This window comes from Monodelphis domestica, chromosome 3 (genome assembly GCF_027887165.1).
Source record: "Monodelphis domestica isolate mMonDom1 chromosome 3, mMonDom1.pri, whole genome shotgun sequence".
NCBI classification, from domain to species: domain Eukaryota; kingdom Metazoa; phylum Chordata; class Mammalia; order Didelphimorphia; family Didelphidae; genus Monodelphis; species Monodelphis domestica.
In genome coordinates, this window is record NC_077229.1 from 237,706,941 (window position 1) to 237,721,845 (window position 14,905).

A 14,905-nucleotide genomic window follows, 5' to 3' on the forward strand; every position below is an offset into this window, starting at 1 on the left:
GTGTTATTTTATCAGTAAAAGATAATCAAAAATGGTTACTGAAATTTAAGGTGAAGTAATTATGAACATAATTTTTTTATTCCAAATTATTTCCAATTCTCAATTATTCTTATTTCCCCTATTTTAAATTTCACCACAAACTGGAACCAATCTCTAGAATTTTAAAATAGCTTTGCAGGAATCTTTTTTTAATCACTATTTATGATATTTATGACTGGCAAAAACAAAGAAAGATGAGGACATTTGGATAAAGGGTTAATATTGTATTCAGGAATACCTAAATTTGCCTTAGGACTTGAAATACACATTGACTGTGGGCAAATCACTCTGTCCCTGACTCTCTTGTACAACTAATTGTTCATCTGGTCTGAATTTGTATAGAGTGTTTCCACAAGAGAAGATCCCCATAATGAAGTAGACACAAATCTAAGCTCTTCACTCTCAAAGCAAAAATTATGTGATAGTAACCTATACCAAGAAAATTATAGATCCTTCACGTATGGTAATTGGTTGAATTCATGGATTTAACTTCCAGTGAATTTGGTATTTTGAAATACTGGCGAAATGTTCAAGATTGCATGCACTTTTACAATTCTCATGGGCAATTTTTATGTACTTTTTCCCTTGACTTTTATGATAATCATCCTATTTCTGTTTACTATATAACAGGTACAGCAGCCTCCAACTATCACCACTCCTTACAGGTTCATCCCAGTGAAACTGATATGAAATGAATGTTTACTTAAGGACTCTTGGGTGAGGGTGCCAGAACATAGAGAGCTGACCTGATAATGGTCCATACTGTGTATCTTATGCAATTATAACTGTACAAGGGCTTTAGGAAGAGCCTAACTGTCACTAGCTGCTATTGCACTACCAAGTGTGTGCCTTGAATATGACTGCATTGGAGAAGACTACTCATCTTCTGACTAAATAGAAAGAGACCCTCCAATTGCCTCCCTTATAAACCTATATATAGGCAAGGAGTGGTCCATCACCTTACTTGGAACTACAGGGAGAATGATTACACACACATGGATTCAAGACAACAAAGAAAGGCAGAGACTATGCCTTTATGGATATGGCTTGTTCACCCATTCCAGGAGACTGCATTAATTTCTAAATATTGTTTCATTAACTCAGTCTAAAAGGTAAGCCAACCAGGCTTCTCTTAAATGATTTTTTTTTAATGCCAGTTTAAAGAAGAGTTCCTATTTAAATCTCTCCTTTGCTCAGCTTTGAGCTGGCACACAGCCTCCAGCCCTTTGAGCTGTGTAAATGTTTTGCAAACAATAATAACTGTTGATAACCCTGCCTATAAAATGCATCCTTTTGGCAGCATTAGCCTTGGAAAGATGAAACTCCTCAAATAATAAAAGTTCAAAAGGGGAGGGTTGGATTTGTGAGGGGACAGCAATTAAGGATGAATTTTTTTTTTGTTTTTCTGCCAAATGTCCTAGGGTCTCTTACTCGTTAACTAATCCAACCAGCAAGCCTCATCGGTTTCCTCTAGTCCCCCCTCTTCCCTTTCTATTCCATACTTTTTCTGTCATAGTTCCCTTGCCTGGGCAATGGAAGCTAGGATACAGAACAGAACCCCTAGGTGGCGCCCCGTGTCCATGTTTAGAGTGTGGCGCTGCGCCTCCAGATGCACCCGCAGAAGCACGGTGTGGGTCCCCAGGTTGTGAGAGCTCTGAACAGGCGTTTTAATAAATAAGCGGTGAGTGCCAGCGCGCGCAATGAGTCCAGAGGTTCGGAGCAGCAGACACATGAACCCAGGCGGGTTGCTTCTCTTCAAACCTTGCCAAGATCTGACCTTTCCCAGGCTCGGGATTCCCAAATATTTTGCCTAAGCCAGCAAAATCCTGTGCCTTTTTCTTCTTTGCGACCCCCCCCCCCTTCAATTCTCCTCTACTTCCCTTTTTTGAAAACAGACAATATCTTTATTATGAAAGTTGTCCTACAATTCAGGGTTAAAACTTGGAGTGGATTTGAAAACGGAAAAAAGGAATCGGAAAGGAATGAGAGAACTGAATCTACTTGTGCCTTTCTGGGGGACGGCTTTAAAAATAGAGCACCTTCTGGGAGGATTTTGATCCGAGTACTTTGGTGAGAGTCGGACCCTGGGGTTGCCGGGAGGGGCTGGGGCTGGGAGGTGGGAGGAGGAGGCGGTGGCTACCAACAGAGTCGATGCTGATGCTGCTACTGCAGGGCGTTTGCCAGCTGTTCTCAATGCAGTCAGGAAACTGGAGGGACTGGCCCCTGGAGAAAACTGAAGAGGGGGTTCCGGAGCAGATGAGCTACCTGGGCATGTTGCGGGGAGCTCGGGGCCGGTTGGAAAAAGACCAGAGGTCGGCTTGATAAAAAGTAGCCCCCGTGTATAGTGTATAGCGTGTGTAAGTGTGTACAGTATGTTTGAGGCCGTGAGGGTGCGTGCATATGTGTGTAAAAGGAGAAGGGAGGGGGAGAAGGGTATGTTATTGGCAATGGGAGGGAGAGAATGAGATGACTCTGGTTTCCTCTTCTTCTGCCAGCACCATTTCGGCTCATTTTCTCTAAGCAATACAAGTTTACGGACCGCTACCTAAGCAGCAGTTTTCTCCTAACATGGATTCACCAGGTAACAATACACTAAGATCCACCCCTTACACCCCTCCTTCCCCCCCCTCCCCGGTTCTGGATCCTTTTGCTTATTTCGCGCATTTATTTATTTTTTCAATGAGGATCACCATGGGACAACATTCCTAGTGTTTAGAGCATGGGAAAATACTTGAGATTTTTTTTTTTATGGGAAATTAAGTAAAAGGGTAACAATTGAGGAGCAACTTCGGTTTCTTAGAAAGAATACTGGAAGAGTTGCTGGGCGGTGTAGTGGAGGAGAAGAATTCTCCGATTTTCATTCCTCAAAAGTGTATTGAAATGAACTAGCTAGGTTAAAAATGGATCCTTGTCCAAACCCGAAAGCTAAAGTGAACCAGGAAACAGGTTAAAAGTGCAAATCGAAGCATAAGTTGTCAGTAAAGGGGGGAGGGGTTCTCCAGAATTCCAGAGAGGGTGAGAGGGAGCCAGAAAGAGGGAGCTCAAAGGTTTGGAACGCAAGCTCGGGAAAGCTTGGAAACAGAGGTCAGTGGTTTTGGTCCACCTGCGCTTTTGTTAAGAGAAAGAAATAACGGAGATCTTGAAAGAGGGTTGCTCAAGTAGAGACATCCTCAAATCACTTTTTAAATTTTAATAGAGATAAAAGTCTGAACTTGGTAGGGTTTTCCTCCCTTTCTTTTTCATCTTTTTCATTCTCACGAGCGCCTGAAACTGGAAGGGGGGGGGGGGAATTAAATGACGATAAGTATGAAAGAAATTAAGAGAAAATAAAAGGGGTTCCGTGCTGTCAAATTCAAGATAATTACATTGATTTTGGCTTCTCAGGAAATGTAGGGAGCATTTAAATTGCATCTTGAAACTGGATTCCTGGAGAATGGGGACGTATAGAATGTAGAGGGTCAGGAAAGAGGCTATATTTGTGGGTTACCTTTGCCTAGCCAAAATTACAGGTTCCCAGCCAGGTGATAAAAGGGGAGAGGGGGCCCCAAACACTTTCGTTTACACTGGGAAGTAGTCGAAGATATGTTTTCCATTTCAGCATCTCGGACCAGATATTGGGTGGACGGTGTTTGCAAGCCAAAGATGTGTGTCCTGGGAGGAGTTGATAAGGAAGACTCCCGCACCTGCTTTCCCGTCTTCTTCATCTCTCTTATTACATAGGTTTTGTTCCCTCTTTGTCGTTGACAGGTTGGATTCTGACTACTTTCTGAGGACTCTCCTTTGCCTTGACCGTTGTTAAAGAGGGGAGGAGGAGAGAAGAGAAGCTCGCCCCCTCCCCTCTTCTCCCCTCCCCCATCCCATTCCTCTGTTATCTCCACCCTAAGCTTCCGTCGAAGCTTCTGGAAAAAAGGGGGGGGAGAGAAGCATCGAGGAGAACAATCTGCCCCCCACCCCTCCCCACCCTTCCTCACCCCCCCTTTTCTTCCTTATCCCCTCCTTCCTTTCCCCTATCCCCGCCTTCCTTCCCCCCTCTTGGCGCCCTAATGCCGGCGCCTCGCCGGGGTTTCTGCTGGCCGTTGCTGACTATGCCGAAGCTGAGGCGGCGGGGGGCGCTGCGGGAGCCGGCAGGCTGCTGCTACTGCCTGGTGGCGGCGCTTGCCCTGCTACTGTTGCTGCTGCCTGCAGGCTGCCCCGTGCGGGCACAGAACGACACTGAGCCCATAGTCCTGGAAGGCAAGTGCTTGGTGGTGTGCGATTCCAGCCCGTCCGCAGACGGCGCCGTCACCTCCTCCCTGGGGATCTCGGTGCGCTCCGGTAGCGCCAAGGTAGCGTTCTCCGCGATTCGGAGCACCAACCATGAACCATCCGAAATGAGCAACCGCACCATGACCATCTATTTCGACCAGGTCAGCCCAGCCAGCCAGGGTGCTCTTCTGTTGGTGCTCCAGGATGTATATGGGATGGGGCTGAGAGAAACAGTTTTAAAGAATGTTATTTTGCTTCCTGCGCTCTCTCTCTCTCTCTCTCTCTCTCTCTCTCTCTCTCTCTCTCTCTCTCTCTCTCTCTCTCTCTCTCTCTCTCTCTCTCTCTCTCTCTCTCTCTCTCTCTCTCTCTCTCTCTCTCTCTCTCCCCCTCTCTCTCTCTCTCTCTCTCTCTCTCTCTCTCTCTCTCTCTCTCTCTGTCTCTCCGTCTCTCTCTCTCTGTCTCTCTCTCTGTCTGTCTCTCTGTCTCTGTCTCTGTCTCTCTCTGTCTCTGTCTGTCTGTCTGTCTGTCTGTCTCTCTCTCTCTCTCTCTCCCTCTCCCTCTCTTTCTCCTTCCTTCCCCTCCCAGTCTCATGCCTCTCTCTCTGTTTCTGTGTCTAAGTATCTCTGGCTCTCTGTCTTTGCCTCTAGCTCTCCTATTTCCATCACCCATACCTTTATCTCCTCGGGTTCACAGGGTTCCTCTGCACTTTCTTCCCGTTATCAATATTGAGGGGTTTAAAATCTAATCAGGAAGAGAAGAAAACGGCAAAACTTACTTTATTTAGTTCCTGAAGAAGCCGTTCTGTTCCTAAAGCATTTAGTGTGTGTGCTTAGAAAGCAACAGCGCTGGGATGTTCGATGTTCCTGCTTTTTAGTGTACTATGAGGGAATAATTTTTAAGAAATACCCTCTTTTGAAACACTACCAACTTAGCTTATGTTTGTTTCCCCAAATCACCCACTCTCCATTCGGAAATGTTTCTAGATCATATCATAATATTATCCGTGGGTATCTTTGGATTTTAGGATTACTAAATACATAAGAGAAAAGGAGAGATGGACAGGGTTTACCTGTATAAAGTTTCTGTTTTCAGTAAAGGCAGTACAGTTTTTAAATGGTTTAAATAACTTGCTACATATCTCGAAAGCACTAAGAGCTGTAGGTCCAGCCTGCAGAATTTCATGACTTGCAGAATATGTGCTGTTTTGCGTCTCACTTATAGATTTTTATTCAGTTATTTGCCAAATGAAAGAAAACTTTTTATTATTATATCTTTAAAACTTTATCTAAGTTTTTTGTCTTTTCTCCAAACCAATATGAAGTAGCACTTTATTTCCACATACTAGACATCTTTATAGATTGTGTCCTCTTTTATCCTAACGGTTTTGTTAAATGCTCAAAGAATAAGACTTATCTGATTTGCTGGCCCACTATCTTTTTGGCACTTGGATGGTTCCCCACTTCTTTTGCCACCGTTTTGTCTCATTTTTAAAAATTATTTATTTTGTAAGGATATATTACTTCGTTTAACACCATCCTCTTTAAGTATACTTCTTTTGTTTGTTTAAATCTGCATTTGGAAAGATTAGTCAATTTGTATTCTTCCCACTGGACAATGAAAACTACCAGGGAATGGATTTTTTTTTTTGTTATTCTTCTAATTGTTTTTTATTCTTTATCTTTAGTAGACCTCCTACCCTCTCACTTCTAGTCCTACTCTGGGGCTTCCACAAGTCAAGTTAAATGTATTCTGATTAGTCTCCTGAAATTCAAAGTGATGCAAAGGCAAAGAGGAACCTGGGTTTTTTCTCTTAGTTTTATTTTATTTTATTTTGGATTTTTTGTCTCTAGAAAATAAAAATCTTTCAAGTGAGGGCTGAGAATGGTCATCCTCTGAAAAGCTCTTAACTGTAAACCCCCTGAGTGTTTGTGTAGAAGCTGGTTCAGCAGCTAACTAGGAAGTGAAGTGGCTTTGAGTGAATTGAAGGTGGATGTAGCCTGATGCAGACTTTGCTTCCATGAGCCATTGACACAAATGGTATTGGTTGCATTTCACCTTGATTCCACAATTTTTTTTCCCTCTGCCACAAGGGAAAGAATCTCCTCTGAACTAAACTGAACTGGGGGTGAGGGAGAAGAAAATGTCAGGTGGTATTCCATTTTTTAAAAACTGTATGAATTTAAGTAATATCCCCCTGCCCCTTCGGGGCAGAAAATGCAAATTTGTTACTTTGTTCTAGATCTATTTTGTTTAAATATGAAAAAGGGTTTGAGGAAAAGAATTAAGCAGTAGCCTCTACAAGGCTAACCTTTTGGATTCATAGATCGCAAATACTGGGAACATTAAAAAATAATGTGACTATACATATCATTTAAACGTTTTCTAAAGAAAGTATTTGGTGTGAGTTCAGTGCATCTTTAATGATACTGTTGCTCACAAGGGTACTGCTATTATCCTTATTATCATATGTATATGGTGCTGCAATATTCCTCTTACTCTGACAAGTATTTTGGTGCAAGGAGAATTTCCCTTGCCACCACCCCCCCCAATAATTTAATTAAAATAAATTCACTTTATTTATTCAGATCTCTTTTGTCTCAGCCAGGCTCTAAATTCTCCCTTTGCACCATCCTTCCTTCAACCCAGTCAGAATTAAGCCCTGTTTTGTTAAACAATGATTTTAAGCTGAAATTCACTTGCAACAGCATAATATTTTTATGTCTTCACTAGCATGTTTTTGCGGTTTGCATCTGCATTCTCTGGTTACCCATTCCCTGATTTTGAATTGCTTTTTACAGAAAGAATGATCTAGATCTTTTTTAGTCATTGCTACGTATTACCCCTCTCAAATGACATAAGTACTCTCAATAGCTCTGTCCGACTCCCAATCCTTAAAGTCAACTTCTTTCTCTTCTTGATGTTTTTTTTTTTAACTACTCTTCTACCATCTCCTTTTTGGACAGGCTATAAAATGATGGTTTCTGATTGCATGTAGTTCTATAGCTAGTGGAAGAGTGGATGGAGGTTGGGTGTTGGCAGGGCCTGATCTGCTTTTGGTGCTTTGTTCTTTTCTTTTCTACAGGTATTAGTAAACATTGGCAACCATTTTGATCTTGCTTCCAGCATATTTGTAGCACCAAGAAAAGGGATTTATAGTTTCAGTTTCCATGTGGTCAAAGTCTATAACAGACAGACTATCCAGGTGGGTAGCATTTGATCATTTTCTTGTACCTTCCCATTTGAGAAGAAAAGTTTTCTTTTCCATTCTAGGTGTATCTAATCCTGGGAAGGAGAAGCATCTGTAAGGAAGTCTGTGAATGCCTCTTTCCATACAGTGTATCCCCAGAATATATGAAGCTAAGAGGGTTGGGGGACTGGGAGAGACGCCACAGAATATGATGACATCGGATCTACCTCCCTCCATCTACTATATAGGCAATGCAGCTCTGTAAAAATTCTTTGATTTTTCTTTTAGGTAAGTTTAATGCAAAACGGCTACCCAGTGATTTCAGCTTTTGCTGGAGACCAGGATGTTACCAGAGAAGCTGCTAGCAATGGTGTTTTGCTGCACATGGAAAGAGAAGACAAAGTGCACCTCAAATTGGAAAGGGGTAACCTCATGGGTGGATGGAAGTATTCAACTTTTTCTGGCTTCTTGGTTTTTCCGCTCTAAATTCAAGCACCCTGGAGTGGAACCCAAGGTGTGATCTGGACCCAGGAATCCATCACTTAATAATACTCTGAACTTGCCAGAACATGAAACTTATTACCAACCATCTATCCAGTAAGACTGTGGCTTTAGAAGAATGATCTCCAAAAATCCCCAAATTTACTTTGAATATTGACAATTCCTCTGGAACCTGCTCCTCTCATTAGTTTTAGAAGACAGTGGTTTTAAGAGAAATGAAATTATTGACCTGGGAAATTTGTACCTGTGATTGTAATTTCGGATTTTATTGTTGGGATCATTGACCATTCTTTTTTTGTTGTTGTTGTTTGTTCACTTTGTTGTTGTCCTGATGAGACAAGTAACTCAGACCTCAATGTTTGCTGAAGGACTCACAAAAAGGGGCAGAAGAAACTACCACCTGCAGAAGGGTTCTTGCAATTCATTCTTTTTTGTGTTTGTATAGCCTTAAGAAAAAAGAATGACTTCAGTCTAAGTCCTGTATTTTTTTCTGGCTGGGTGGGAGGGTTTGGGGTGGGGGTAGGGTTGGAATATAATGGACGTAACTGTGTCAAGAAGTGCTTTATTCTGAGAAGCAAATTTTGCACGATTGGAATAACCGATTTTGTTTTGTGTTGTATTTTTACTCAACATTTTTGTCTTTTCCGTTTTTCTTATTTTATTTTCTTTTGGTGCTGAAAAATACGTAAGCTAGACTGATCAATATGACAAAAAGCATATACCTGTAAACAGAGTAATGATAACCAATCGACAACTCAGTCTGTTCTTTCAAAATGATCTTCACAGATTCATTTAAGAGCAAAGGTCGGGGATTTCTGGACCTTTGATTTTATAATCTGGAATCATTCAGGGACTTGGAAGTTTCTGACTTGGTCTAATTTTTCTAGAAGCGAAAGTGGAGGTTGTGATGATGTGATTTGACTAAATGTCCTAAATTACATCTTTTCTTTGCATCACCGAACGAATCCCTGGTCTTCTCAGCTATATATTTTAATGCTTTTGGCTCGCCTGTGGTACACACACTGAGGCACCACCCTAAAGACAACAGAACCAGCTGTTCCTTCCCTCCAGTCTAAATAAAAGAGATCTATCTGACCTGCCACACAAAGGCACGTTTTGACAATGGAACATCCAGGTGACCCCGTGCTTGGTTTAAATTGTGTCTAGTAAAGGAGCTGTGAGCAAAAACGGTTTTGATGTTTATCCTCACCTCAGTTTCAGCTTTGTCCCTATTTATACAAGAGATCATCTGGGAAATGGATGAGTACAGTCTCCTATATGCCAGGGAAGAGTCATTGATCTCAGACCTGTTAAAGTTGAAACCTCAAGCTGAATGCCAATTTGTCCACTGTACGACATTGTAACCAAAATGTTGAAGATATTTTAAGATTCAAAATAAATGGATTTGATGTCTGGCTTGCTTCTCCCCTTCTCCCACTACATCTATAGGAGGGTCAAGGACAAAGGACTTGGAAACATTTTGTGAATTTGGAGGAGCTATTCCATGTTGTGCTGAGACAGTTGTGTGATGGCTCCATGTGGCTATTTAAATATATATATCTGCTTAGGTCTACTGCTGGATCTGGATATATATGTACATTTGGAAGCATACATATATGCATATTCATATTTCATATAAATGAGAAAAAACTATTAGTGTCAAATGTTTTGATTGATGGGCAATGTGCTTTCATAATAAATTTAACTTAGGGCTGAGAATAAACTAGAGAGCAAAATGAATTTGTAGACATAAACAGGTGTTTCCAACAGTAATGGGGCCATCATGGAATCAATATAAAATAGTAAGTTTGGCAGTGAGGAGAGAGATTTCCCAGAGAACTTAGTATTTGACCTAGTACTTTCTTCCGAATGCCACTGGGCTGGCTTTCTGTGTGGTAGTGTTTGGAATGGGAGTTGAGCTGGGCCTGATATGACTGTTGCTTGGAAGATAGTTTTCAATTCACTTAAAAAGGCCAACGAGGCTCCTCAGAGACATGGTTTTCGTGGGCATTGTGATTTCCCTTCCCAGCATACTTTTGCTAAATTGATTACCTAAATTAACAAATGATTGAGCATTACATGTGAATGTAGAAAATGTAAATAGCCACAAGAAAGTTGAAAGATTTTAATTTTGTATTTCACAGCCATTAATACGCATATCTCCTTGCCCCTTTTGCCTGAGCCCTAATGTTGAATTCAAAGCAAATAGCCAGTCTCAGCAAATGACAATTTAAAATAATGGAGACAAAAATGAACTATTTCATTCAATTTTTAACTGAATTAACTTTATGCAAGATGTATATTGGCTGATATATACATGTTGATTATTCATAGCCTGCCATCTGTATTCATTGGCCAATAAACATTAATTGTCAAAATATAGTAATAGTAGAGTAATTATTCATATTTTTATTATATATCTTGAATGAGAAATTTTCTAATTCCTGATCTTTCTAACCTGAGGCTTTTTTTTTTAACCCTTGCTTTTTGTCTTGGAATCAATATTGTATATTGTTTGCAAGGTAGAAGAGTGGCAAGGGCTAGGCAATGAAGGTCAAGTGACTTGCCCAGGGTCACACAGCTGGGAAGTGTGAGGCTACATTTGAACCTAGGACCTCCCATCTCTAGGCCTGGCTCTCAATCCACTGAGCTACTCAGCTGCCTCCAACCTGAGGCTTTTTTACTTGAGATGAAATCCAGAAAGTAGAATCAGGAAGAAACTGTGACAATATATCTGACAGTCACTGCAATTCTCTGACAAGAAACTTTGGTTCCTCAATATTTTTTTTCCCATTTGGTTAGAGAATTTGATGTTTGTTTAGACAAAACTTCTGTATATAATCTACAAGAAACCCAAGAGGTATTTTGAGAAAAGTCAATGTTCTGAAATGTGTCGGTTAACAGGCAATACATACAATAATACACATTTCCAAATAGATCATTCCCGAGTTATGCTGATTTATAATCTCTTGGTAGAATATGAGGTTTTCTGTGGAAAAGATTTATTAATATGCCATTCATAATTTTTCAAAATTATTATTGTATGAAAATGAAGATCATTGCCTATCAAAGCAACATTCCATCTTTCTGGTTATCATGTTAACTCTGATCCTCTTGATTTTGTTTGTATATGGCTATATTTTTAGGAATCAAAATGATTGACTTGTCCCATTAGAGTGAACCACTACTTTATAAAAGTATCACATGGTACTTTTTTGTGTTTTCTTACTACCTAGACTACAAAAATAAGCCCCCTCCTCATCTCACACACATACCAAGGAATGAAATCAAAAGCATTAAAAAGACATATATGATTTAGTGGGTCAACTTTTATAAATCACAAAATATCAAATCTCATTATGCTGAAAATACTGTTTGATAGAGGTCAACCCTTCCATTTAAGAACAAGAAACATAAAACCCTTGTTTCTACAATAACGAGGAAAAACTTAATTTCTAGGTTAAAATATGTTCTTAATTCAGTTTAACCCCTACTTAAGACTCTTTACTGTCTGTTGCTTTTAGTCCTTTATTTTTATAATGTTGAAACCAAACATTTCTGGTCTATGTAATTGTAAATATTCAACATTATCTTTTTAATGGTTGTATTTGCCACAAATATCCAGACAGAAGTTGGTCTTGATTATGCTATTTTGAATGTTGACAGGAAAACAAGCAGCACTCTTTGCAGTTTACATAGTATTATTTAGTTTTTAACTATGCTTTAGGTAACTCTAGTTCTGTTGAGCTTTAAATATATATAGTTTCTGAAAATATGTACAAACGAATGCACAGATATTTGTTTAAACCTTAATCTAATTTATCACCCAATTTGTATTATATGTCATAAATGAATTCACAAAGCTCCTAATAACTAGGAATGATTAAGTGTATTCTAGTCTGACAAATAAACCTGTTAACAAAATAGCACTAAATTCTTTAATGCTAGAAAAGAAAAATATTGGTCATATATTTCTGGAATAGAAGAATATTTACAAAAAGAAAGTTTGATGAATTGTGTATTGTGTTTATAAGCATGGCAAGGGAGAAGGGGTTGTAAAGGTTCAAATCTATAGAAAGAAGTAAAATATTTCAGACTAGATTAAATCATGTTTATATACTGTCATTTTATGTCTTCCAGGTTTTAGCCACTTGGCAAACATCTCAACAATGGAATTGAGTTGACTTTGTTATATATAAAAGAGATTAAATGTTTATGTAAATAGATATAGCTGTTGCCCACGAAACATAACTACCATATCCTTACATTCATATGCATTGAGACATTAAATATAATGCAGAATAAAGGGTGGAATTAATAGAAAATGATACAGGAACCATCCTTATGCATTTTCTAGGCATATGAATGAATGAATTAATCGTTAATTTGGATGACAGAAAATAACTATAAAATTTGAGAGGGTGTATGCCTGTATATACTAAGATGTTATAAAACTGAAGAAAACCAAAAAAGGAAGAAAATAAATTTTGGTTTTGTATGTTCTATATTTGGATTCTGACTAAAAATGTGGGCATTAATGAAAGAAGTTTGAAATGAAATTTAAGAATTTCCAGTAAAGAATCATATTTTAATACATGTTCACTGTTTAATAGCTTTCAAATCAAAGGGTACAATAGCAAATATTTATGGAAAAATTCCACACAAAAAAAGAGCATCAGTGAGATCTCTTTTATATGATTGATTTACATTTTGTGACTTTTTCCAATAATAGATTATAAAGTTGAATGATTTTGACCAAATTTGTTAAATAAATACAAAATGTAGATACTGAGATTTTCTTCAATGCTGAAATAAAATAGCAAATAATCAGCTATTGAAAGGGAAGGCGAGGTCTTAAGTTCTTAGAATCACTAGAATTTTTAAAGTCTGTCTTTTTAAGATATTGTTCAACCAAAATTCTAAATGCCTTTATTAGAATGACCAATTAAATAGTTGGGTATTTTTTAATGATAGCTTCAGTTCTAGTAGTACCTAGTCTCTGTGAAGTCATGAATCTTACATAATCTTTTCCACTTTTATTGTAAGGTGATTGGAAATTTCTGAAGACCCACAAATCCTGTTCCTTCTGTTGGTAACCAGGGCTCTGGTTAAGCCTCCCAAGTGGATTTTGTTATAAATTTGCCTCCCTGGAACCACTTTCTCAGTCTGTATTGTTATAAATCACCATCATCTTCTCACCCACACACAATCACTGTGTGGTGTAAATGAGCTTTCTTGACAACTTAATTTGGAAAAGAAATCTTCATTTCCTCTTCTTAATGCCTGCAGCAGGGACTCCCTAGAGCTAAAATGCTGCTTTGCACTTGAGTTGCCCTAGAGTAATATAGTAGAAATCTTTTACTAACAAATCACAGCCTTGCCTACACCCTTCCAATCATATCCTCAGTCTCTCACTCATTTGGCACTTCCCATCCATCTCACCTCTCTCTTTCTCATGTCATATATTTTCATCATTTTACAATAAATTGAGTAATTTCAAATTCCACTTTCTAGATGAAAGATTATGGTAATGTGCTGGTGAGTATGAAATATCTGCTTATTTTTTAAACTGATTTTTATTGATAATCACGTATACCAGAAGTGAAGAGACCTCAGACTAGTTCATTCTGTAGCTGAACAAGAATATTACTTCTATCTACATTAACAAATAGTCTTCCAGACTTTTCTTAAAGACTTCTAGTGACAGGAAACTCACTACCCATGGAAGCAGCTGATTATATTTTTTGAATTGCTCTTATTTTTAAAGTCTTCCCTACAATAATTCTACATCTGCTTGTACAAATTTTCTCCTTGCTCTTATTTCTGTCACTTAGACTCAAGCAGAACCCCTCCCCCAACAAAAACAAACAAACAAACAAAAATCCCCAAATTTATCCTTACTAAACATTTAAATACAAGAGGACAATTATCAGTCATCTCCCAACCCCCACCCCACCCCCAAGGCTTTCAGCTCCATGTTAAATATCCCAAATTCCTTTAAGTAGTCTTTTTGTGGAATATTCCAGGCCTTTCACTATCTTTGTTTTCTTTTGATATAGTGGAAAGTGGTCTGTTTCTTTTTAAATTTAGTGTAACTGGTCATATTTTGGTTCTGCCATGAACTATCTATCTGATCTTGGACAAAGCACTTCCCATTTCTGATCTTCAGTTTTCTATTATAATATGATGGGGCTGAACTAGACATCCTTCATGGTCCTTTTTAGCACTAAGTTTATGATCTTACAATGCTTCTCTAGATGTAACCTTTTGTTGAGGTGGCAATCAGAGCTGAACACAGTACTCCAGATGGGATCCATCCTGGGAGGAGTACAGTGGGCCTATTATGTTCTTAAATAATATTCCTCTCTAGTTTAAAATTGCATTTTCCATGTCGGTTCTCATGTCACACTCTAGGCTAATGATAAAACTTTAGTATACTAAAATCCACATATATGATCATCTGCTTAGTCATATTTTTACCACCAATACTTGTTGGATTAAGTATTTGAACCATTGCAAATCTTTGAAATTAATTTTATATACAGTTATTCTATATTAGTTTTAATCTATTATGTAGACTAATAAACTCTTTTTGGATTATGACTATCATCAAGTTGGATGATATTTCCTTTGAAGATGTTGGGCCATCTTTTATCTGTCTCCAGGCCTGCAACATATCTCTATTTTACCATGCCTTTTTGTTAATATCACAGGCCAAAACACAACAATTATATCTGCCACTTTAAGTTCTCAGAGATGTAGTTCATTTGGGCCTAATTTGGAAATTACAAATAATTGAGAACAAATGTTTTCAGTTTTAATTTTTCATTAACTATTTCTGTTTTTAGTCAAAAGTCTCTTCTCCCTAGAGGAGAAAACCAAAGTTTGGAGGGAATGGGGATGACTTGAGTTATTCTGTCTTCTGTTAATGTG

At 38.6% G+C, this 14,905-nt stretch overlaps 1 protein-coding gene across 7 annotated transcripts; it reads left to right on the top strand.

Annotated features, from left to right (window-relative positions):
* The first annotated feature begins 1,606 nt into the window (after positions 1-1,606).
* Positions 1,607-10,350, top strand: CBLN2 (cerebellin 2 precursor). Of its 7 annotated transcripts, XM_056823594.1 has the most exons (7): positions 1,607-1,720; positions 1,972-2,109; positions 2,212-2,351; positions 2,535-2,620; positions 3,787-4,445; positions 7,367-7,486; positions 7,760-10,350. In XM_056823594.1, exons 5-7 carry the CDS (start codon positions 4,083-4,085, stop codon positions 7,955-7,957), a joined length of 681 nt encoding a protein of 226 aa, XP_056679572.1. In that variant the 5' UTR covers positions 1,607-1,720; positions 1,972-2,109; positions 2,212-2,351; positions 2,535-2,620; positions 3,787-4,082; the 3' UTR covers positions 7,958-10,350. The 7 variants fall into 7 exon arrangements, with proteins under 7 accessions (XP_056679572.1, XP_056679569.1, XP_056679574.1 ...); XM_056823596.1 differs by lacking the exon at positions 1,607-1,720 and having other exon boundaries at positions 1,727-2,109; positions 2,212-2,396; positions 3,638-4,445; XM_056823592.1 differs by lacking the exon at positions 1,607-1,720 and having other exon boundaries at positions 1,727-2,109; positions 2,212-2,396.
* Positions 10,351-14,905: the final 4,555 nt, after the last annotated feature.